The sequence below is a fragment of the Cordyceps fumosorosea genome (assembly GCF_001636725.1).
Source record: "Cordyceps fumosorosea ARSEF 2679 chromosome Unknown scaffold_19, whole genome shotgun sequence".
Taxonomy (NCBI): Eukaryota; Fungi; Ascomycota; class Sordariomycetes; order Hypocreales; family Cordycipitaceae; genus Cordyceps; species Cordyceps fumosorosea.
The window spans coordinates 409,329-431,146 of NW_017387319.1; the positions used below are offsets into that span (position 1 = coordinate 409,329).

Consider the following 21,818-nt stretch of genomic DNA (forward strand, 5'->3'; position numbering starts at 1 on the left):
TTGTATGCTCCTCAGATTGGCTAGTCTTACTGCATGACGTGAACAAAAGACAATGTCATGAGAGGGTAGAACACGTCACTAGCATAAAAGACACAAGTTTTTCCCATGTTTGCTCATCAATGATCAATGCCTGAAAAGGTCCTGGAATTTTGAACGTGAAAACTACTTTACAGCTTCACAATCCTAGTTCATCTAATCATATGCAGACGTCGTATAAACACAGCCCAGACTCCTTTTTTGCCCAGCCAAAGATCACATCAAAAAAAGTTTCTTGCTTCATTTTTCTTGGTCATTCCGCCTTGGCTTAAGCCTTAGGGGCAGAAGGGGTGACCTTCTTGGCGTCGCGGTTGAAGCGGACACGAGGAGGGGGGGCACGGTTGCGGCGGCCGACGCGGGATCGGACACTGCAGGGTATTTCTGTTAGCATAGTTCTTTTATGTCAAGGGCGATACTCTGAGGAGCGTTTTCAAATGCGCCAAGGTTCATCTGAAGCACATACGCCCGCCTGGGGAAACAGGGCTGGGCGCAGTTGTCACACTCCTGGAGAAGACAACGTACCGGACAATCTTGCCGTGGATGGCGCAAGAGACGCAGTACTGCAGCTTAAGGTACATCTTGGGCACGGTGTACTCGGCGAAGACCGAGGCATCGGAGATGTCACCTGCGGAATTGTTGTTAGCGATGTCGAGCTCGAAATTCGAGCGCGCACGGGAAAACGCTCGATGCGGTTGGGCGAGCGCGCGAAGGGAGGAAAACACGTACGAATAGCAGCAGACTCAACCATGTTGCGGATGGTGAAGCGCTTGATGGCCTTGTCCTTGGGCGTGCAGCGAGCGCAGTTGCTGCAGCGGATAGGGTTGACGTGGCCGCGGCCCTTCTTGTTGCGGCCGCTGGATGATTGTTAGCATAACTGTGCTTTAGGTAGCAAAAAAGGCCGGGAGGTGGCTAGGCGTCGTGGAGTTCGATGTGTCGAGCTCGAAACGTCGCGAGGTGTTGGCGCTTGGGGATGGAGGAGATTCGTACTTATTCTTTCTCTTCTTGACCATCTTGACGGTATCTAGTAACGGATCGTTAGGAAAAGTCTTGCGATGCAATGCTTGCGAGGTTGCGCGGCGGCGGGGTCAACATACTGAATTGTTATAATGCCGTTGTGATTGAGGAAGCAAGAAATTCAAGAAACTGCCTTGGTGGAATTTAATAAGTCGCTAGTACACCCAGCACAAGCCCACGCTAAGCACCAAAATGGCAGCCCACAAAAAGCTGCACACAAGCCCAAGCGAAGGGAGGGCTTTGAGGCGAAGACCCACTCTCTCTGGGTTGACGGCCCAGTCAAGAAGGGCAAGGGCGATTCAAAGCGAACCCTAGGTCAGGTGACTCCACCCGAGAAAGCTGGCGGGCCCTGACGAATATTGCATTTGCGGGCCGCCACCAGCCAGAAGGTTTTCTTTTCTCTCCAACCCGCAAACACATCTGAGGATTGCTTAGGACGGCAAAGAACATTTTGTCGAGGTATGTCTGAAAGATGCTGCATCGCGACCGTCTTCCCTTCGTGATGGGAACAGAGATGTTACCATCATGAGTCTCGCTTCTCGACAACGAAACGAAAGCGTTCTTGTCTCGATCGAACTGAGTCGGTCCTCTCGAGCCGCGCGCGCGCACGCATACGCACCAGAGAAGACAAAGGTCGAGACCGACTGTACACAATCGACTCGTGCTTCATTGTTTCAACATCAACAAAGGATGCTTTGCTTCTCTGGCGTACCCAGCCCTGCGCCGGCCGATGACTAGGGAAAGACCAGTAGCGATTCGCAGCTTTTCCTGCCAAAGTCTCAAAAGACATTGACGTCTAACATTTCATGATGCAGGCAAGATGCAGATTTTCGTCAAGACCCTCACGGGCAAGACTATCACCCTTGAGGTGGAGTCTTCCGACACCATCGACAACGTCAAGTCGAAGATCCAGGACAAGGAGGGCATCCCCCCCGACCAGCAGCGCCTGATCTTTGCTGGCAAGCAGCTCGAGGATGGCCGCACCCTGAGCGACTACAACATCCAGAAGGAGTCTACCCTCCACCTTGTTCTCCGCCTGCGTGGTGGTGGCAAGAAGCGCAAGAAGAAGGTCTACACCACCCCCAAGAAGATCAAGCACAAGCGCAAGAAGACCAAGTTGGCCGTCCTCAAGTACTACAAGGTCGACAAGGACGGTGGCATCGAGCGCCTCCGCCGCGAGTGCCCTGCTGACACTGTATGTTTTCATCTTCCCTCCGCTTCCTGAACATGATTGACTGACTATTTACTCACAGTGCGGTGCCGGTGTCTTCATGGCCGCCATGGCCGACCGCCAGTACTGTGGCCGTTGCCACCTTACCTACGTCTTTGACAAGCAATAAATTACACCTTTGCCATGGAAATGTTTATGGAATGACTTTGAGGCGTCCTCTTTCCGGCGCTTGGGACGACCAGAGAGTTAAAATGGCGTTGATGTAGCATATAGTACATCCGGCTCAGGGTAATGAAATGCTTGATTTAAGACAAAAAAAGAACAAAATACTTGATGACCCCAATGGCCGCTGTTCCACTGTGATTGATTGCGTTCTCATCTGCCAAAGTGTTTGTCGTGGTCCTGCCATGCGTTGCGGCCCCTAGGCGCCCTGTCTGTAAAAAATTTCTAGCTGGTGGACAATCGCCGTTCTCCGCCACCACCCTGACGCCAAGTCGGCGTCAGCAGTGCAGCTCAATTGACAGTCGCATGATTTTCAAGAACAGCATTTTTCATCCTTTGGAAGCCTTGGATCTATTCAAGTTGTAGTATTACAACCGTTCATGTTCTGGTGCGAACCAGCAATGGCTCGTACACCACCCACAGCAAGAATTTTCGAAATGTAGAATGGGATACAAAAAAAGACAGCCATTATGCCCTAAACGCCGTATGCCGAGATAGATCAAACAGAGAAGAATAAAGTAGAACAGACAAAAAAGACCGAAAACTCCCAACCAAGCAACGCAAATAAGCCATCTAGTGAAGCGTATCGAGTCCTTGACAATGAACAATAAGACGCGGAAGTGAACGGATGAACGTTCACATCGGCCTTCCTTGCCACTCGTCATATACAATCATGCGCCGTCTCGCGCGGACCGTGAATCCACGCCAAACGAGAATGCTCATCCGTTCGAGGTCAAGACTTACTCATCATCGGCAGCCTCGGACTTTCTCTTCTTCTTCTTCTTCTTCTTCTCGCCGTCATCCTTGGGGGCGGCTTCCTCCTCCTCATGCTTACGCTTCCTCTCCTTCTTGTCCTTCTTCTCTTTCTTATCCTTCTTATCCTTCTTCGCCTTCTTGGGGGTGGGATCAGCATCGACCATCTCCTCGTCTTCGTCAGCATCGCCGAGGGAAGCCATGACCGATTTCTAATTCAACCAGTTAGCAAAATACAAATCTCATAGGATAACCAAGGGGAGGGGAGGAAAAAAGCCTTACCATGACATCAGCGTTCTTGGTCGGACGCTTGCCAGAGGCGTAAAACTCCAGGCGATCCTCAACTTGCTGGCGCAGAGCCTCACCCCAGCGGGTGGAGGGGTTCTCGGAGAAACTGTCGATGCGGGTGGCGATACTGCACTTGTTGGCAAGGTATCTGGAGATGCGGCCCTTGTTGCGCGCACCGGCCTTGCCGATGAAGCTGCTGTGGTAGATCAGGCCGTACTTGGGCGTGTTGCTCTTGCTCTTGAGTGCACGGAAGAGGGCCTTCTCGGCGCCGAGGATTTGCAGGGTGGAGGCGGGGTATTTGGACAGGTTGGTGAGCGAACCAGCGTGCGAGATGAGACGGGCGGCGACGGGGGTGCCGATGAGAGCCTGCAAGTTGGGGGCGACCTGGTTCATCTTGCTCTCGAGGTAGCCACCGGTGGTCTTGCGGTTGTTGGCCTGCTTGACGACGGCGGTGGCGAGCTGGGTGATGATTTCGAGATCAGCGGGCAGGACGTCGAAGCCCATGGAGACCTTGGCGGCGTCAATGATAGCCTGGGCCTTCTCGCCGTCCTCCTCGAGGTACTGAGCCAGGTCGTCGCGCTTGTCGTCGGTCAGGGTCTTCTTGTCGCCGATGGCGAGAACGAGCTTGGCATAGGTCAAGTTGTCCGAGACAATCTTGATCAGCTCGGGGAAGTGCCAGCCGTACCATTCGCGGACGCGCATGAAGAACTGGTTCACGCCCTTGTCCTGGAAGTCCAGGGTGGCGCTGGCCTGGATGATGTGGTTGTCATTCTTGGTGACGCTGAATTTAACCTTGGCGCGGGAGTAGGCGTGACCCATACCAAGACCGGCCTTCTCGATATCGCCAGTCTTGAGATCGCTCAGGAGCTTGTCGGCATGCTGGCGGATGCCGCGAATAATGTCGGAGACGACCTCAGAGGTATCGGCGGTCTCGCACTCGAGGCCGGAGAATTCGCCCTTGATGGCACCGGCAAGGTTCTTCTCAGAAACTCCGAGAGTAACCTTGCTCTTCTTGCCGCTCTTGGGGAGGTTGAGTTCCAAGACGGACTTGAGGTACTCGGAGCAGATACCCTCGGAGACGAGATTGATGTTCTCGAGAGCTTCGACATGACCACTTTACGAGGGAACATGTTAGTAAAATCGCCTCAGCGGCTAGAAAATGGCGAACACGGGCTCGCGTAAGAGTAGCATTACCGGAAAGGGCTGAAGTTGACCAATTTCACCATTTTGCCAAACTTGGACAGATCGTTGACAGCGGCCTGGGTTTCCTTCAACTTCAAACCCACAGCATCCGCCTGATGCACCACCTGAAAGAGGGCATAGCCCACCGGGGACTCGTATAAAGCGTAATCAATGTGCGACATCTTGATCCGTCGCTGGTTGCGCCGCAATTGAGTCGAAAAACAGACGTCCTGACTATAGTTTTGGTGTAGGCGGAAATTCGCTGGACGATTTTTTTGCACTTTTTCTTCAGAGGAAAAATTTCTGGAGCTCAAGCCTCGACCCAATGGCGTTTGGCAGAGGCAGGAAAGTGGGGTAGAATCACGTGGAGATAGCCAGTTAGCCATATCGCATCCTGAAAACTGGCCGACTTGAGCTCTTAGATCAATTTTAGGTTCTCCATGTTTGATAAACCCGGATTATTATCTATGGTTGCACTGCCTGATAAAATATGATTCTATTTGCGATTTCCCGGAAATCAATCTCAATGCCTTTAGTTCAGCTGTGAGGAAAAGGGTAGGTGTTGTGGTAGAGCGGCCACGGAAAATGAGCGCGACTTCACAGCCACCCTGCCTGCAAGGGCGCTCAGTTGTTCGGCAATCCCTCCCTCAAGTTATCATATTTGGTTTCAGGATAACGAATGCAGTTTTCCTGTTGCTTGAGTGCTCCAGGGCCACCAAACTCGCCAGTGACGGTTTGTATAAGGGAGTCGGCACCTGCCTTGTCGGCACTGCTTTCCCACCACATACCTCCACCCAGTCCGCGTTCTTTGATGAACCCGGCTTTGATCCTTGCCAGCTCCGGAGTGTCGTATGTGACAAGAGTACGAGATGCTGAATTGTAGCAGTAAGTGGCACAGGCATCATCATCCTTGTGCTCCTCTGCACCCTCCAGAGGGAGCTTCTTGTAGTCGTATACACCTTGCTCCCAGGTGCCCTGCCCGACGCCTTGGAAAGGCTGGCCCATGCCGTCACAATTTTCAAATGCACGACCATACAGCGGCATGCCAAGGACCAGCTTATCCGGCGCAACACCATTCTGCGTGTAATGATCAACGGCTGCGACGGTAGAGAATGGCGTGCAGGCGGGAGTGTCTTTGCTGGGATAGAGGTTTGCCTGGTGTCCACTGATCTTGTCCCAAGACCCGGCGTAATCGTAGGCCATCAAGTTCCAAAAGTCCAGGTATGCATCCATTTCTGAGATCTTGAGCTTCTGGAAGTTGTCGGGCCCGGCTGGGCAAGCCACTGATAGCTCAAAGTGGTAGTTGTTGGCAGCTCTTGCAGAGTATTCGTCGAGTTGCTTGCGGACCTCAGCGAGGAGCTCAACAAAGTGGCCAGCCTCCTCTTCAGTCTTGGGATACTCCCAATCAATATCGATGCCATCAAAACCAAGGTTCTTGACCAGCTCGACACAAGATTTGGCGAAGGTGTCACGGCCCTGGGGTGTGCTAGCTGGAGCGGGGAAGTTGGAGCTGTAGGTCCAGCCACCAATGGAGAGCAGCACCTTGAAGTTCCGGTTGCGTTTTTTCAAAATATTGAGCTGCTTGAGGCAGCCGTACATGTTTGTGCCGGGGTCGTTCCATGAGTCTCCCTCCCAGTGGATGTCGGTGTCCGCCCAGTTATCGGTCATGAAGCTGTTGATCCAGCATGAGTGGTCAGCAAGCGCGGGGTTCCACGGGTTTCGAGGAGCGAGACTTACACCTCGCCGCTTTCGCTGCGTACATTCGCAAACGAATACAAGACGTGGGTTAGGTTCTCAACGGGGAGATCCTGCGGCAAATGTTTGCGCGCATAAATGGCCCTGCAACGTCCAAGTCGTTAGCATCGTCAGCCAGCTAGTTGGTGGCTCGCGGCGCGAAGTGCTTGACAACCATACCAGTTGACGTAGTAGGCTACGGATCGATAGCTCATCTTGACGGGTGGCTTGAAGCGCGGGATAGAGTTGAAAGTAAACAAAATCGAGATGATGAGAGCTGTTATGGATATAAGGTGCAAACAGGCCATGGGCAAGTCAAGCGCGAAGAGGCAGTGCTTGCAGGTGCAGCCAACTACGTGGCGGGGTCCCCTCTTTGTGGTGGGCGCATGCCAAGGAGCGGGTGATTCATCACCTGTACAATAACTAAGACAGTTGACCATGTGAATCTCAATCTCTGGACTTCTAGACTCTACTAGCGAAGCAGGAAAAATGTATGTCTCTTTACACACCTGCTACTGTCAAGTTGCACTTGCTATGGAGGTGGGATCGACTGCGTGATACTCTGGATTGATGGACATGGCATCCTCTCAACCCATCGTGACTTGACCAGCCTTGGTCACGGGTAACAGGTTCTATAATAATGCACCGTACCGCATCAACGCGGCAAATCGAAATCTCGAGCAAGATTTCGTCGGTCGGACTCAATTGCATGCGATGCCGTCAGAAACAAATCTCATGTACAGGAAAGCGGACTTATAACCTTGCACTCGGCGCAAGCTCTCAGGTTACTTTGAATCACGATCAACCCTCACATCCACGCCCGCCACTTACCGGCTGAAGAAATTGAGTGAGTTGACGCGCAATTGGGTTGCAATCTCAGTCTGATCTCTGCCCAAAACTGTACTTGTCTTGGGTTCTAAACTCAGTAGTTATAACCGTCGCTCACAAGTGGGCGCGGAAACTTCTAGCCAGCAAAATCTCTGGCAGGCGCCCGAATTAGCCACAGGAATTGCAATTTTTGGTGAAAGGGGCCTTTACCAACTACCTGCGCAGGGCTTTCGACGATGGCCCGTGGGCGTGAAATGCCGGACTTCTAGGGGCTGCTCTCGTAGGCTGTTCTCTATGGGAAAGTTTGCATGCGGAAATCTCCTTGCCACAGACCTTCGACGCCACTTTCGGGTCTCTTGAGTGCCCTCGACGTCACTTTCGGGGCTCATGAATGCCTTCGACGGTGCTACAGCATCACTAGGCAGGCTCGGCGAGGCTCTGACCAACCATGTACATCCCTTCACTTATAATGATGAATTTTATGTCATCTTAGGCGAGTTGCTTCATGCATCGAAATTTCCCAAAGACAAACAGTTTGCAGTAGAGAAGGCTGGCTATGGCCGCATACTGGCATCAGGAGCGCCACTGCCACGTTCCCCGCCCGCGAGTCTCAGCCGTAACCTCATGACCATATGTCTTGGTCGCTTTTAATATTTACTTGTAATGACCATTTATGCCCATTTTGGCTGTAGGAATCGGAGAGTCAATAGAAGGTAGGGACAGATTGAGCCGAGACCCCTCCACCCTACGGCTGCAAGTTAACCAAAACGGCAATAGTGTATTTTTATAGTGCTTTCAGACAAGAACCCAGTGAGATGGAAGCAATCTGTACGAATTAGGCTATCTGCGATTCCTTGTGATATCGGAGAGCGCTCTCGGCCCTCGCTCCACCCTGCGTGATGGAAGAACCAACTGCAGCGACGCACCAACAATTGTAAATTGTAAATGCGCAAGAAGTAGTCGAAAGGAAGGCGTAGAAGGCAGGTCTTTGCTTTATGTCGCCTGGCTATAAAGGGACTGTGATTTCAACTCCCAGTGCCCTCTTGCCAACAACCTTGATCGCTCTTCTCTCTTGCACTGCGCTGCACTCCAATCACAACACACAAACGCCACCCGTTCTGCCTTCTCCCTACCTTTCCCAGAATGAAGTTTTCAATTGCCCTTATTATCCAGGTGGCCTCCCTGGCAACTGCACAGTCTCGCGCGGACGTCACCGAGACAGAGGCGGCGGAAATCTGTGGTGCCCTCGGCGTCATGGAAGTCCCCGCGGGCGTTGACCCCGGTACTGTCCGCATGTGCAGGGAGCATCCCACCGTCCTCGAGGAAGTCGAGAAGACGCTGGACAAGCGCAGGTGTTGGAGCACTCCCAAGGCTGGCTGCTCCAATTCGGGCTGGTGCTACAAGATCTGCAATGGCAAAGGTGGCTGGTGCTGGACCACTTGGGACGGCCCGAGTACTTCTTGGAGGGAATGCTTTCGCGACGAGCACTGCACTGAAAATCACGAATGCGGAGGGCGCTGCAGCTGCTAAGCTTGTCTACCTACATACGTATTCGTATGTCGAGGCCAACAACTAGAGCTGCCAAACAGCCAGGAGGGGATGACGGACGCGAAGGAGGGAGGCCTTGATGGGCAACATGTTTTTGGAATCAACCTAAGTTCTAAGAGTTGGCTACCAGTACCTACAATCAAAGTATTGCACCTCGGAATCGAGGACCTCTGTCTCATGGTGGCGGATGTTGTAGAACCCGCTGTTCCGCAGCGAATCTTAAAGTAATGCTTCTGAGGCAAAAAGAATAACAAAAAAGAAAGCAAAAGGATAAATAATAATAATAAGAAGAAAAGGGGTAACCAACAAAAAAAGAATAGGCAATCTTCGAAATGGCTTCTCGTAGAACTGCTGTCAGGCGATACCGGCTTTTAAGGGTTACGTCCGTGAGAGTCGATAGATACCTATGCAAACCCCCGTTGACTTTGGTTGCAGATGCAACACGCTGATAAGTTAGGCTATCTTTATGCTGTGCTGGATGTAAGGATACGGCAGAGTAATTGCCGTTATTGTCTGTCTATGTAAAATTGTTGTTCATCTAGTCCGTATTTCTACCTCTATACTACTGAGCCAACCCAAACGCCGCAAAGTACACAACACAAAGACGTTATAAAGTACGAACAGAAAACAACGAGGTAAGAGAGATTTATGGTTTCTCTAGACCGCCACAGCAGCCTGAATAGGCAACGCCTGTATTTTATCCCCCTCCGCCACTTGGACTTCAGCCTTCTCTTTGAGCTCTGCCTGGCGATTCATCCAGCTCAAATATGTCTGCCAGCCGATTGCAATCATGCCGCTGAAGAGCGCCCGGTACTCGAGAGGAACAAAGGAAAGATTAAAGGCCATGGCGGCCGGCCAGACCTTCCAAGAGTTTTGCCAACTGCGCGGGACGGTGTCCTGGAGGCGTCTGAGGGTGCCCGACAGGCTCTCGCCGGACAGCAGTGCCTGCATGCCGAAAAAGTACGTGGGGAAGGCGACTGCAAAGGTGACCTGGTTGAAGGCGACCTTGGCGGCGATGGACAAGGCCTTGGACTTGTAGTTGAAGTAACGGGCCAGCACATGGAACCTGGCCGACAGGACTTGCATTAGTTCTCCGTTCCGGTGTTTCCGAGGGAAGGACTTGGCGCTTACCAGCGGTACTGTGGGATGGCGAAGAGGGCACCGATAAAGGTGGTCCGCGTCGTCCGGACGGGGTCGTACTCCGAGCCGCTAATGTTCTGAGCGCTGACGTCGGCGGCTATGAAGATGACCATGGCGCTCAGGGTCTGGACAACGTATGGCCGCTTCTGCTGGGCCCGGCCAAACGCCGTCGCAACCTGGGTGAGAGGTCCCAGGCGCATCCATATCGAGGTGGGAGCGGCATTCTTTGCTGCTGCCTCGGTAGCGGCAGCGCTTGCGCTGTTTGTGCTTGTACTGGGAGGATCTGCTGCCCCGGCGGAAGGTTTGGGCTGCGATGAGGACGAGTTTGCTCTGAACTGAGGCCGGGGGTTGCGTCGCGACACTAGCAGGCGCTGTCGCAGCGATGTCTGTAGCAGAGGGGAGCGCATTGCGTGCACAGCTACGCGCTGCACTGCACAAAAGAAAAAGCGAATGTCTGAATGCTGGTTGATGTTTAAGGAGAATTTCCCAGAAAGCGCCGTGTGAACCCTTGACAATCTGGATTATTAAGATTCGCGATTGCGCCCTCGGATCCGAGCGACCAGTCAGAACCCGAAAGGTGTGACCCATACGGGTACTTCGTACATGTTTTGGCTTTTAGCCTGGCTGACCATCAGCACCAAGTCGGCTTTTACCGGGCGGAAATCCCACAATAGTCTACTAACGTTATGAGGAAACAGCTAGATCCCTCGCTTCAATGCTGTCGCGTACCATCACCGATGGTGAGGCGAGGCCTGTTTCTTGACGACAGACATGCCAGCGGGCGGGGGTCGGGTCGTGTACCCTCGCCTTTAGATTTCACTTCAACGTCAACATCACCATCACGGTACATCGCATCGGAAACGGAACTCAAACATCGTATCTGCAAAAAACACCACCGTCAAATCACATCAAATGGATGCTGTCTGGGTAGCTCGTCCTGTCGCAAACGCGGGTGATGACTTCCACGAGTCCATGCCCGACCGCGTCCGACGTGTCGGTCTGGACATTGAAGAACTAGAAAACTATTATCGTGTCTCCGTCTCGCCGCAAAGGCATGCACGACTGCGTCAATTCCTCAGCGACGAGCTTGACTCCCTCTTCGACCTCGACTTCCAACAGCTGTCCAAGCAGGACCAAGTCGACTTTTTGCAGCTCCGCAACCACCTTGATCGAACAACGCAGCAGCTCCAGGCGGAACGAGAGCTCATCTCTCGGATCGAGCACCTCTTCCCCTTCTCAGATATTGTCGTCGAGTTATCCGAAGCGCGTGAGGCCGTGAAGCCGCTTGAAAACGCCTACTTCGCTGACCAAGTTAATGCCGTCGCAAAACTGGCGCAGCAGACGCAGCACGGTGTCGTGGATGGGAAGCTGCACGCTACAAAGACGGACGCATTCAAGGCCTCCAAAATCATTAATGAGCTTCAGAAACATCTCGAAGAAATACGAAGGTTCTTCGGCTCCTATGACCCATCCTTTGATTGGTGGGTTACAGCGCCACTCAAGCAAGCCGTCGCCGCATTGCGCGAACACAAGGTTGCTGTTGAGCGACACCTTGTCGGCATTGGGCCTGATGGCGAGGATGAAATCATTGGCCAGCCGATTGGACGGGAGGCGCTGCTCGTCGAACTCGAGGCCGAGATGATTGCCTACAGCCCCGAGGAGCTACTCAACCTCGCCGACGAGGTCTTCCGGTGGTGTGAGACGCAGATGAAGACTGCCTCGTGCGAGCTCGGCTTCGGCGACGACTGGAAGCGGGCGCTCGACTACGTCAAGACGCAGCACGTCGCTCCGGGCGAGCAGCCGGCGCTCGCCAAGGCGCTCGCGCTCGAGGGTGCCGCGTACGTCAAGAAGCACGACCTCGTCACGGTGCCGCGCGTCGCCGACGAAACGTACCGCGCCAACATGATGCCTGCCGCGCTGCAGAAGACGGCGCCATTCTTCCTCGGCGGCTCCGGCATCCTGATCGCGTACCCGCTCGCGGACATGGACCACGACCTGAAGCGGATGGTGCTCCGCGGCAACAACCGCCACTTTGCGCGCGCCACCGTCTTCCACGAGCTGGTGCCCGGCCACCGCCTGCAGTACTACTACAACGGCAGGTACAACAGCCACCGCCGCCTGTTCTCGACGCCGTTCTGGATCGAGGGCTGGGCGCTCTACTGGGAGCTGCGGCTCTGGGACCGCGGCGACTTCTTCGCGTCGCCCGAGGACCGCGTCGGCACGCTCTTCTGGCGCATGCACCGCTGCGCGCGCATCGTCTTCTCGCTCCGCTTTCACCTGGGCGAGTGGTCGCCGCAGCGGTGCGTCGACCTGCTGGTGGACGGCGTCGGGCACGAGCGGGCCACGGCTGAGGCTGAGGTCCGCCGCTCGTTCGCGGGCGACTACCCGCCGCTGTACCAGGCCGGCTACCTGCTCGGCGCGCTGCAGTTTGACGCCCTGCGCGGCGAGGTCCTGCGCGAGGGCAGTGTCTCGGAGAAGCAGTTCCACGACGCCATCTTGCGTGGCGGCAGCATGGCTGTCGAGATGGTGCGTGCCCTTCTGCTAGACCTGCCACTGTCGCCGGATTATAAACCCCACTGGCGATTCTACAAGAAATAGCCGTAAAAAGCGAGTTTTAATGATGGACAGTGAGAAGTATTGAACTTGAATGTAGATTGTGACAAAGAAAATATAAATGAGAGAGTGACCCAAACTCGAAGGCTTGGTATATAGTGTACATGCCAATGCAATTCTCAAATAGAGAGCCCAGTTTCGCCCAGACGCCGTTTACCATACGAGATCTTCAAAACATTTCACACTCATCCTCGTCCAGAAAGCCAAGGCCACTGTCCCTGGGCCTCTTTGTCCGCGAGGCGCGGCGCGCCAGCTCGCCGCTCAGAAGCCTTCCTGGACGGACCACCGGCGCGGCGCCCTCGCCGTCACCCTCAGCCTCACCCCGCTCCTCGCCCTCGTTGCCGCGCTTCCTCTTCGGCGCGCTGCGCAGGAACGCCTGGCTCATCCGCAGCACGCGCTGCAACTCCTCCTGCATGGCGTCCATGGCTTTCTTGGCCTTGTCCTGCTCCGCGAGCAGGCCGCCGTTCTGCACGCGCAGCGCGCGGATGGTCTCGTGCGACTCGCGCAGCGACTCGTTGACGCGGTCAATCTCGACGCGCAGCTCCATGACGCGCGCGTCGCGCAGCGCCAGGCCCCGCCCGTGCGCCTGATTGAGTTTCACCACGTGCCGCGTGTGCCTGTCCTGTTCGTCCGACATGTCCCGCAGCAGCTGCTCCGCCTGCCGGACCGCCTCCTTGATCTTGTCCTCGAGCTCGGCGATGGTCCGGTCCTTGGCCTCGAGCGCCTCGACGTCCCGCTCCTTGTCGGCGTCGTGGTCCTCGACGGCCTGCGTCTTCTCCTGGTCCGTCTTCTGGACGAGCCGCTCCAGCTCCTTCATGTCGCGGTCGTAGGTGTCGATGGCGCCCTTGAGCCGCTGGTTGGCGACCTCGAGCTCGTGGATGCGGACGTCGGCTGCGCAGATGATCGTCTCCCCCTTGCTCATCTCCGCCTTGAGCTGGTCCATGGCGGTCACGCGGCCGTCGAGCTGCTTGCGTAGGGACTGCTCGATGGAGTGGTACTCGTCGATGCTGTCCTCGCCCTCCTTGACGCGCCGGGCGAGGTCGCGTAGGTTAGTTAGCAACAGGTCGAGGACCTCGGCGCCGTGGGAGGTGAGGGGTAGGGTGATTTCGCCCGGGGTGAGATATTCGAGCTCGAGCCGGGCTGCGCGGAACCCCGAGACTATCGAGGCGAGCATCTCTTCAGCGTCTTTTCCTGTGAACCCAATATCGCTGATGCGGGCGGAAAGCTGCTCGAGAGCAGCGGAGCGGTCTGTCATATCTTCCAGCAGGCGGAGAATCTGCTTCTCGATGCTCTCCAAGTTTGCATCCGAGACGGCGACGTCCATCGCCTCCGGGACAGCGGCGGCCAGGCGGTCTTTGAGGCGCGACTGGAAGCCTTTGTACGATTCCAACGTACTGGTGAGCTTGGACACCTCGAGCTGCAGCGAGCATACTTGCTCCTCCAGGACTTCACGCTCAGGGTCTGGGAAGCATGCCTGGACGGCGGCATGGGACTTTGGCGTCTGCGGCTGGCGGCAAAAGTGCGAGGAGGGTGTGCCGGGAATCATTGGGCTCGTCGCCGGTGGCGTGGGGAACGAGGACCGGGCTCTCGACGGAGTGCTGACTTGAAGTTGGGCCTGGGTAGCATCGCCAAAGTGCTCGCCGTCGAGATCCATGTCGAAGTAGTCGTCATCTTGCGTAAACGGGTCTCTGGCAGCCAGCGTCCAGTCATATGTGCGGTCCTCATTCAGTTCTGTCGGTGCGCGACGATCCAGCTCGTACTGGAGCTGCTCAACCTGCCTCTCAAGATCCCAGACGCGTTCCGTGTCGATGACAATGGTCGCATTTTGCAGCTCGTAAATCTCGGCGTCCTTGGACTTGACCTGGCTCTTGAGCTTCTCAATCTCGGTCCGCGAAAAGCGCAGCAGCTTCTTCTTCTGCAACTCCATCTTATTGAGCATGGCACGGAAGCTGCTGCGCCTCGCCTGCCTCTCGACGCGGCCGTCCATCGTCTGACGGAGAGGCGCCAGGAACGGGTTCGCTTCGCTTCGCCGGGACGGGCCGCTGCTGGTTGACGCGGGAGCGGCGACGGGGCTGGAGTTGCGCAGCGGGGTTCCCGAGCGTCTGCGGCTGGGCGTCGCGAACACTGTGCGGCGCATCATGGGCGTCAAGCCGGACGAAGGGCCCGGGTCGGAGAAGCGGACTGTGCGCTTCCTTCGGGCGGGCGTTTTGGGGATGGTGGTAGCCTCGGTGGTCTCCTCGGTCTTGACTGAGACGGCTGGGGTGCTCCGACGAGAGCGCCGGATGGCGATAGGCAGATCAAGATCCTCCATGTTTGCGTCCGACATATTTGCCATTGAACCCCACGCAAATCCTCCCAGCGCGTATAAAAAGAAAGAATTGGGAAGGGATGCAGGAGTAAAGCACAGGGAAGATTGGAGGCGGACGGCGGCCCAAATAGCAAAAAGAAGAGATGCTTTTTTTGCTGGCAATGAGGAATACAAACAAAGCAAGTATACTGTGCTGAAGCTCGCTCTCTTCTTCCACGGAGACGTGTCACGCATGCATGACAATGCCCACTAACACGAGTATATTAGGCTTGTACGTCTTGTTGTCTGTCTCTTTGTTTACTTGTTTCCTGTTTAGGCATAGCTCCCGCGTCGTTGCACCGGGCCGGCCCCACGCATCCCGTGAATCAACAGCCAGCCTTTGGGCCAAGTTGCAAGGATTCGCGACATCGCGGCACGTCAACTGGACCCTTGGCAGGGCTCGAACGCGTCGCTGTCGTGAGACAGGGAGACCAATGTTGTTGTGGTTTCTATCTGGTCCTCGACGCGGAGTGTCCACTGGGCGATGCTTGCCGAGTACGAATTAGCGCCCCTGGAGTTACAGATTGTGACTCGGTAGTGAGATCTCATGTTCGTCTAAGTGGCTGAAAACCACCGTTACCGATCAGGTAATACGTTTTAGCGGTGCACCGTTATTTGGAAATTTTCTTTGATTTTTGGTTCTTGGGCTCAACGCCTCTGCGAATAGGCTGGTTGTTTTCTCATCGATGATTGGCCAGAATATCATGAGTCCCGCTTTTCAGTTCCAATTCCCAATTCCCTGTTCTTTGAAAAATCTCAATCAAGCATTGCCACCAAAACGACGGATTCTGGTCGGAAGATCTCCTCGTTGCTCCGGAATACGCTGTGCTTGCTCCGATGGAGATTTTAACCACAGCCTCAAGATTGTCCATATCGATTTCTGTGCCGGATGACCGGCTGCGGCGATCCAACTCGGGACGACTCAGTTGACCGGCTTGATGCAAAGACATCTATTTTGTCGCCGGCCGGCGCTGGCCGATGGCTTCATCTACCAGTATTTGACAATCAGCTAACCTGTAAGGCAGCCGAATAGGAACCCGTCTGAATGCTGCAATATTATGCAATCCAGGTTCCTCACAGTAGCCCACTGACATCTCCTGCCTGTTAGCGAAGCTCGCTCCACCCACGTGTTCTCGCGCAATCTCCACCACTGCAGCACATCAGCGAATAAACGCGGTCAAATTTGCAATATCATCAGCTCGTCATGTCGTCCGACTGGCTGCCGGTCGTAAGCCGGTCTGGGGAAATCCTGACTACCCGGATAATCGGCATTGTGGCAACAGGAACGCAAGCACCATGTGCTCAACCTCCTAGCCGCCATAGGCCCCTACAGCGAGGCTCGTCCGCTGTTGTGCAGAAACTTGCTGCCTTCTGTGACCTTTCCTAATTGATGACCGTTCAGAGGCTTGAAGTTTACGCCACACGCGAGTTTGCGGATGAGGCCGATGGAACGTGGCCTTGCAAGGTTCCTTTTAAGAATGCCACGGCCGCTGTTCTAGTGTCTTGGAAGATCTCAATGTGACCCAATCGTGCCAAGACATCTGCAATCCATTCGTTTATACCCGTACTCTGCACGCACAATGGCTTCCGTCAAGGCCACCGTTACCGTCGCTGTTGGTCTGCTCTCTGCCCTGGCCAACGCCGTGCCGACCGTCGACGAGACTTACCCCTACACCGGACCGGAGACCCCAATTGGCGACTGGGTGAACCCTACCGTCAAGGGCAATGGCAAGGGCTACTTGCGCCTTGTCGAGCCGCCTGCTGTGAAGCCCGCGTCCTCGAACCCGTCCAACAACATCAATGTCATCTCTCTGTCCTACGCCGGCAGCACTGGTGTCAACATTCATTACCAGACGCCCTTTGGTCTGGGCAGCGCGCCGTCTGTAAGCTGGGGTACTAGCCATGACGCCCTGGACAAGACTGCAAACGGCGCAAGCCACTCGTACGTTGCTTCTGAAGTGGCGATATAGTAGCCTACCTGCTGGACTAACTCCGCCTGTCAGCTATGCCCGCACGCCGCCTTGCTCCGAGGTCGCCGTCACCCAGTGCAGCCAGTACTACCACGACGTCCAGATCAAGGACCTGAAGCCCGATACGACCTACTACTATAAGATTGCGGCCGCCAACGGCACGACTGCCTCCGACGTCCTGAGCTTCAAGACGGCCCGCCCCGCCGGTAGCAAGCAAGGCTTCAGCATCGGCGTCCTCAACGACATGGGCTACACCAACGCCGCCGGTACCTATAAGCAGCTGAACAAGGCTATTGACGAAGGTATGGCCTTTGCCTGGCACGGCGGCGACATCAGCTACGCCGACGACTGGTACAGCGGCATCATCCCCTGCGCGAGCAGCTGGCCCGTCTGCTACAACGGCACCAGCACCCAACTGCCCGGCGGCATCACGCCCGAGTACGAGACGCCGCTGCCTGAGGGCGAGATCCCCACCGAGGGCACGCCCAGAGGCGGCGACATGTCTACCCTGTACGAGTCCAACTGGGATCTCTGGCAGCAGTGGATGACCCCGATCACGTCCAAGGTGCCCTACATGGTCCTGCCTGGCAACCACGAGGCCGCCTGCGCCGAGTTTGACGGCCCTGGTCAGGTCCTGGCCGCGTACCTCAACCACAACCGCCTGAACAGCACCGCTCCCAAGTCTGACAAGCTCACCTACTACAGCTGCCCCCCTTCTCAGCGGTACGTTCCCTCCCTTAGACCTCTCATTGCGAGCACGAACACCAACCACTCGGCTATAGCAACTACACGGCTTATCAGCACCGCTTCCGCATGCCTGGTGGCGAGTCCGGCGGCGTCAGCAATTTCTGGTACTCTTTTGACTACGGCCTCGCGCATTTCATCTCCTTCAACGGCGAGACAGACTACCCTAACAGCCCGGAGTGGTCCTTTGCCAGTGATGTCAAGGGCGCCGACAGGAAGCCCAAGGCGAACGAAACCTACGCCACCGACAGCGGCCCGTTCGGTGCCGTCAACGGCAACATCACCAAGAAGGAGTCGTACGAGCAGTACAAGTGGCTGGAGCAGGATCTGGCCAAGGTAGACCGCAGCAAGACGCCCTGGGTCATTGCCATGAGCCACCGTCCCATGTATAGCTCGCAGGTCGCCGCCTACCAGCAGAACATGCGCACTGCCTTTGAGGACCTCTTCCTTAAGTATGGGGTTGATGCCTACCTCTCTGGGTAAGTCTTTGGCTGGAGTAGAAATGCGTAGAGTCACCAAGTGCTAATTCGCCTCATAGCCATATCCATTGGTACGAGCGTACCTTTCCCCTCGGCCGCAACGGTACGGTTGACAAGGCCTCCATCGTCAACAACAACACATTTTATGCCAATGAGGGCGTTTCCATGACCCACATCATCAACGGCATGGCAGGCAACATTGAAAGCCACTCGGAGCTGGCCAAGGATAAGAAGGCGCTCGACATCACCGCCATCTTTGACCAGACGCACTACGGCTTCAGCAAGCTGACTGTTGTCAACGAGACTGTCCTTACCTGGTCCTTTGTCAAGGGCGCTGACGGCTCCTCCGGCGACGACTTCACGCTGATCCGCAAAGCGGCGAACCACACTGCGACTTCGTCCACGACCACGTCCGCACCGACAGCCGGTGTCACTGTCATCACCAAAACCGTCGACTCCTACACGACGTACTGTCCCGGCCCTACCACCATCACCGAGGGCACGCATACTTACGTTGTCCCCAAGGTACTACTCTCCTCATACCGCTCTCCCTTGGGAATAAAACGTATTAATGAAATGAACAGGCCACCACCTTGACCGTGACTGACTGCCCCTGCACTCGCACCTACACCAGCACTATTACCGGTGGAAACAGCACCGCACCCGCCGCCAAGACCTCTCTCTCACAGTCGGCGCCGTCCAGCGCCGCTCCGTCCCGCAGCGCCCATACCACTGCACCCGTGACCGGCGCGGCTACCACGACCAGTCGCTCAATTGCCCTCTGCGTTGGTGTTTCAATGCTCGTCGCGCTTCTCTTCTAGATGATGTCACACGAGTAGTGTACCAGGTTTAGGCTAGGCCTGTTCAGCCCTGAGTCGCGCCCGTTTCATGTGTGAGCTTAAAATCGACAGAGAGTTTCTAATAAGCAGTTTTCCGAGCCGGTTTAGTTATCAATTGCCTTGTCGGCAAACTTTTTAATGGAGATTTTCGATATTAGACCCATCGTCCCACTGTGGCTCATCCTTTTGCGATGGACTGATAACTGTGCATCCTAATAAGATTTCAGAGCCTCTTTAAAGAAGCCTCATTAGGATGGGATGGTACTTTTCGAGGGACCCGCCAGAGCTGTCACAGAAGTTAATATGGAACACTGCTTGAGTTTATACAGATGCATTGACAATCTTAACATTTGCCGCAGTAGCGGCATTAAAAGTACCTACCTGATTGTTGACCATCAGCGGGTCCGAGAGACAAGGCCCAAGTCTGCATCGCCCCCCTGACTGAGCCACCCTTGCCCGGGTCGATCAATATTGGAGTCATTAATACTACCTTGACGGGGGAGAAGAGACGACGGAACTGCGCGGCTCTCGCCCGTTTCGTCACTTGCTACTTCGCGTTACCAGTACAGTAGGTAACATTGTAAGACGATCAACGTTGACAAGTTCGGCCCGTCGAATACCCTAACGACTAAAGGCCAGGTCGAGAACTACGGAAGTAGTTCTCGAGGTACAAGATTGCACTAGGAAATTGGCATGAATGACAGCGAGGGGTATCGACATGCATAAGCTCCTCCAGGAACCTTTCCGCAGTCCAACTAGATAACCTCCTGCCAACTATAGCGATGATGTGTCTGAGTACTGGTCCACAGAAGTTCTTGAGCCTCGCTACCATTGACGCCAAGTTCCTAGCGCAACCTTGTGCCTGCAGAACTACTTAAAGAGAGACACGCCTCCCAGCCCTGGGACGCAGTCGTTCTGTTGTTTTGGTTTCTGCAAGTACTATCTCGTTAGTCGATAGTATGATGGGCCGATTAATGACTGGGCGCGTGCTGAGCGCATGCTGCTTCATCCTACAACTTGCTCTCTGTGTAGCTAACGCTGCTAACGGCAGCTTCCCCCTGCTCCTCGATGCTACGCTGGACGAGCTGCGGCAGGGCCTCGACTCAGGCGCCTTCTCCAGCGTCGACCTGACCAAGGCCTACATCGCCCGCATAAACGAAGTCAATGGCCAGCTGCACGCCGTCAACGAGATCAACCCCGACGCGCTGAAGATCGCCGCCGAGCGGGACAAGGAGCGCTACAACGGCACCGTCGGTCCCCTGCACGGGATCCCCATCCTCATCAAGGACAACATCGCCACGGACGACAAGATGAACAACACGGCCGGCTCCTTCGCCCTGGTCGGCGCCCGGCCGCCGCGGGACAGCACCGTCGCCGCGAAGCTGCGCAAGGCCGGCGCCGTCATCCTCGGCAAGGCGAATCTGTCGCAGTGGGCCAACTTCCGCAGCGACAACGGCAGCTCCGGCTGGTCCTCCGTCGGCGGGCAGGCCATCGGCGCCTACTTCCCCGGCCAGGACCCGTCCGGCTCGTCGTCCGGCAGCGGCGTCGCGTCCTCGGTCGGCCTGGCCTGGGCGTGCCTCGGCACCGAGACCGCCGGCTCCATCATCTCGCCCTCCGAGGAGAACAACCTCGTCGGCATCAAGCCCTCGGTCGGCCTCACCTCGCGCTACCTGGTGGTGCCCATCTCCGAGCACCAGGACACTGTCGGCCCGATGGCGCGCACCGTCAAGGACGCTGCGCACCTTCTGCGCGCCATCGTCGGCAAGGATTGCCACGACAACTACACGTCCGCCATCCCCTTCGCCGACAAGGATGTCCCGGACTACGTCGCTGCCTGCAAGACCTCCGGCCTGCAGGGCAAGCGCATTGGCGTGCCGCGCGGGCTGGCCACCGGCGGCGAGGACTCGGGCTTCCCCGCGGCCGTCGCGACGGCGTTCCGCCACGCGCTGGGGCTCCTGCGCGCCAGTGGCGCCGTCCTCGTCGAGGACGTCGACTTCCCCGGCTACGAGCAGCTCGGAAGCGCCAACGATGTGGTGCTCAAGGCCGACTTCGTCACCGGCGTGCGCGAGCTGTACCTGAAGCACCTGAAGACGAACCCGCACAACGTGACCTCGCTCGCCGACCTGCAGGCCTTCACCCACCGGGACCCCCGGGAGGGCTGGCCGGAGCGCGACACGGGCATCTGGGACTCGGCCCTCGCGCTGGGCTTCGGCAACGACTCGCCGCAGTTCCGGGAGGCTTACCAGGAGCAGCTCACGTTGGGCGGGGAGGGAGGCCTGGCGGGCGCGCTGAAGAATCGCACGCTGGACGCCGTGTTCGCGCCGTCGGGCTACGCGTCCGGCCTGGCGGCGCTGCTGGGCCACCCGGTCGTTACGGTACCGATGGGCCGCATGCCGAACGACACGAAGGTTACGCAGAACGGCTTCGGCAACTTGAACGCGACGGCCCCGAACCAGCCGTTCGGGGTGGCGTTCGCGGGGGATCACTTTACGGAGGAGGCTCTCATCGGCATGGCGTATGCGCTGGAGCAGCAGACGTTGGTTCGCGAAAAGGTGCGCCCGATTGTCCTGCCCAAGACGGAGCTGAATGATGTTGTCGGCAAGTGAGCCAAGCGCCACATCAAAGACGAGGAAAATTAAAAAAATAGTACACCATACTAAAATAGGGTCAGTATCTTTAGAAGGTCAAATAAATTATAAATTTATCAAAACTTAATTCTCCTTCTCAAACAGTGTATTGGTCACGGGCTGGGTCATTCGTCTGGCTCGAACCTCGGCAGGCTTGATGGTAACCAAGCAATAGCAAGCACACCTGGATGTTTGCTGATGTTTTTCTGGGGAACTCAAAAATAATTATTCTATTAATAGCCATACCTCAGGCGTCTAATACATCCGCATGCTAACATCCTGC

General features: G+C 55.9%; 10 protein-coding genes across 10 annotated transcripts; 5 read left to right on the plus strand and 5 right to left on the minus strand.

Moving 5' to 3' along the window:
- Window positions 1-304: 304 nt before the first annotated feature.
- On the minus strand, window positions 305-1,046 carry ISF_07005 (Ribosomal protein S26e; the record flags this gene model as incomplete). The annotated part of the gene is made up of 4 exons (XM_018850609.1): window positions 305-404; window positions 559-661; window positions 763-890; window positions 1,024-1,046. The coding sequence occupies 4 exons, from the start codon at window positions 1,044-1,046 to the stop codon at window positions 305-307; spliced, it is 354 nt and encodes a 117-aa protein (XP_018702254.1).
- Window positions 1,047-1,575: 529 nt separating this feature from the next.
- ISF_07006 (ubiquitin) lies at window positions 1,576-2,390 on the plus strand (the record flags this gene model as incomplete). Its single annotated transcript, XM_018850610.1, has 3 exons — window positions 1,576-1,696; window positions 1,866-2,245; window positions 2,304-2,390. The coding sequence occupies 3 exons, from the start codon at window positions 1,576-1,578 to the stop codon at window positions 2,388-2,390; spliced, it is 588 nt and encodes a 195-aa protein (XP_018702255.1).
- A 793-nt stretch (window positions 2,391-3,183) lies between these two features.
- Window positions 3,184-4,848, minus strand: ISF_07007 (protein SIK1; the record flags this gene model as incomplete). Its single annotated transcript, XM_018850611.1, has 3 exons — window positions 3,184-3,408; window positions 3,479-4,598; window positions 4,679-4,848. The coding sequence occupies 3 exons, from the start codon at window positions 4,846-4,848 to the stop codon at window positions 3,184-3,186; spliced, it is 1,515 nt and encodes a 504-aa protein (XP_018702256.1).
- Window positions 4,849-5,290: 442 nt separating this feature from the next.
- Window positions 5,291-6,615, minus strand: ISF_07008 (chitinase; the record flags this gene model as incomplete). The annotated part of the gene is made up of 3 exons (XM_018850612.1): window positions 5,291-6,338; window positions 6,404-6,505; window positions 6,581-6,615. The coding sequence occupies 3 exons, from the start codon at window positions 6,613-6,615 to the stop codon at window positions 5,291-5,293; spliced, it is 1,185 nt and encodes a 394-aa protein (XP_018702257.1).
- A 1,756-nt stretch (window positions 6,616-8,371) lies between these two features.
- Window positions 8,372-8,758, plus strand: ISF_07009 (hypothetical protein; the record flags this gene model as incomplete). Its single annotated transcript, XM_018850613.1, has 1 exon — window positions 8,372-8,758. The coding sequence occupies one exon, from the start codon at window positions 8,372-8,374 to the stop codon at window positions 8,756-8,758; it is 387 nt and encodes a 128-aa protein (XP_018702258.1).
- Window positions 8,759-9,433: 675 nt separating this feature from the next.
- ISF_07010 (Mpv17/PMP22) lies at window positions 9,434-10,323 on the minus strand (the record flags this gene model as incomplete). Its single annotated transcript, XM_018850614.1, has 2 exons — window positions 9,434-9,842; window positions 9,908-10,323. 2 exons carry the CDS (start codon window positions 10,321-10,323, stop codon window positions 9,434-9,436), a joined length of 825 nt encoding a protein of 274 aa, XP_018702259.1.
- Window positions 10,324-10,828: 505 nt separating this feature from the next.
- Window positions 10,829-12,514, plus strand: ISF_07011 (X-Pro dipeptidyl-peptidase; the record flags this gene model as incomplete). Its single annotated transcript, XM_018850615.1, has 1 exon — window positions 10,829-12,514. The coding sequence occupies one exon, from the start codon at window positions 10,829-10,831 to the stop codon at window positions 12,512-12,514; it is 1,686 nt and encodes a 561-aa protein (XP_018702260.1).
- A 184-nt stretch (window positions 12,515-12,698) lies between these two features.
- On the minus strand, window positions 12,699-14,855 carry ISF_07012 (hypothetical protein; the record flags this gene model as incomplete). The annotated part of the gene is made up of 1 exon (XM_018850616.1): window positions 12,699-14,855. The coding sequence occupies one exon, from the start codon at window positions 14,853-14,855 to the stop codon at window positions 12,699-12,701; it is 2,157 nt and encodes a 718-aa protein (XP_018702261.1).
- A 1,601-nt stretch (window positions 14,856-16,456) lies between these two features.
- On the plus strand, window positions 16,457-18,890 carry ISF_07013 (acid phosphatase AphA; the record flags this gene model as incomplete). Its single annotated transcript, XM_018850617.1, has 5 exons — window positions 16,457-16,818; window positions 16,880-17,569; window positions 17,629-18,069; window positions 18,129-18,594; window positions 18,654-18,890. 5 exons carry the CDS (start codon window positions 16,457-16,459, stop codon window positions 18,888-18,890), a joined length of 2,196 nt encoding a protein of 731 aa, XP_018702262.1.
- A 992-nt stretch (window positions 18,891-19,882) lies between these two features.
- On the plus strand, window positions 19,883-21,514 carry ISF_07014 (glutamyl-tRNA(Gln) amidotransferase subunit A; the record flags this gene model as incomplete). Its single annotated transcript, XM_018850618.1, has 1 exon — window positions 19,883-21,514. The coding sequence occupies one exon, from the start codon at window positions 19,883-19,885 to the stop codon at window positions 21,512-21,514; it is 1,632 nt and encodes a 543-aa protein (XP_018702263.1).
- Window positions 21,515-21,818: the final 304 nt, after the last annotated feature.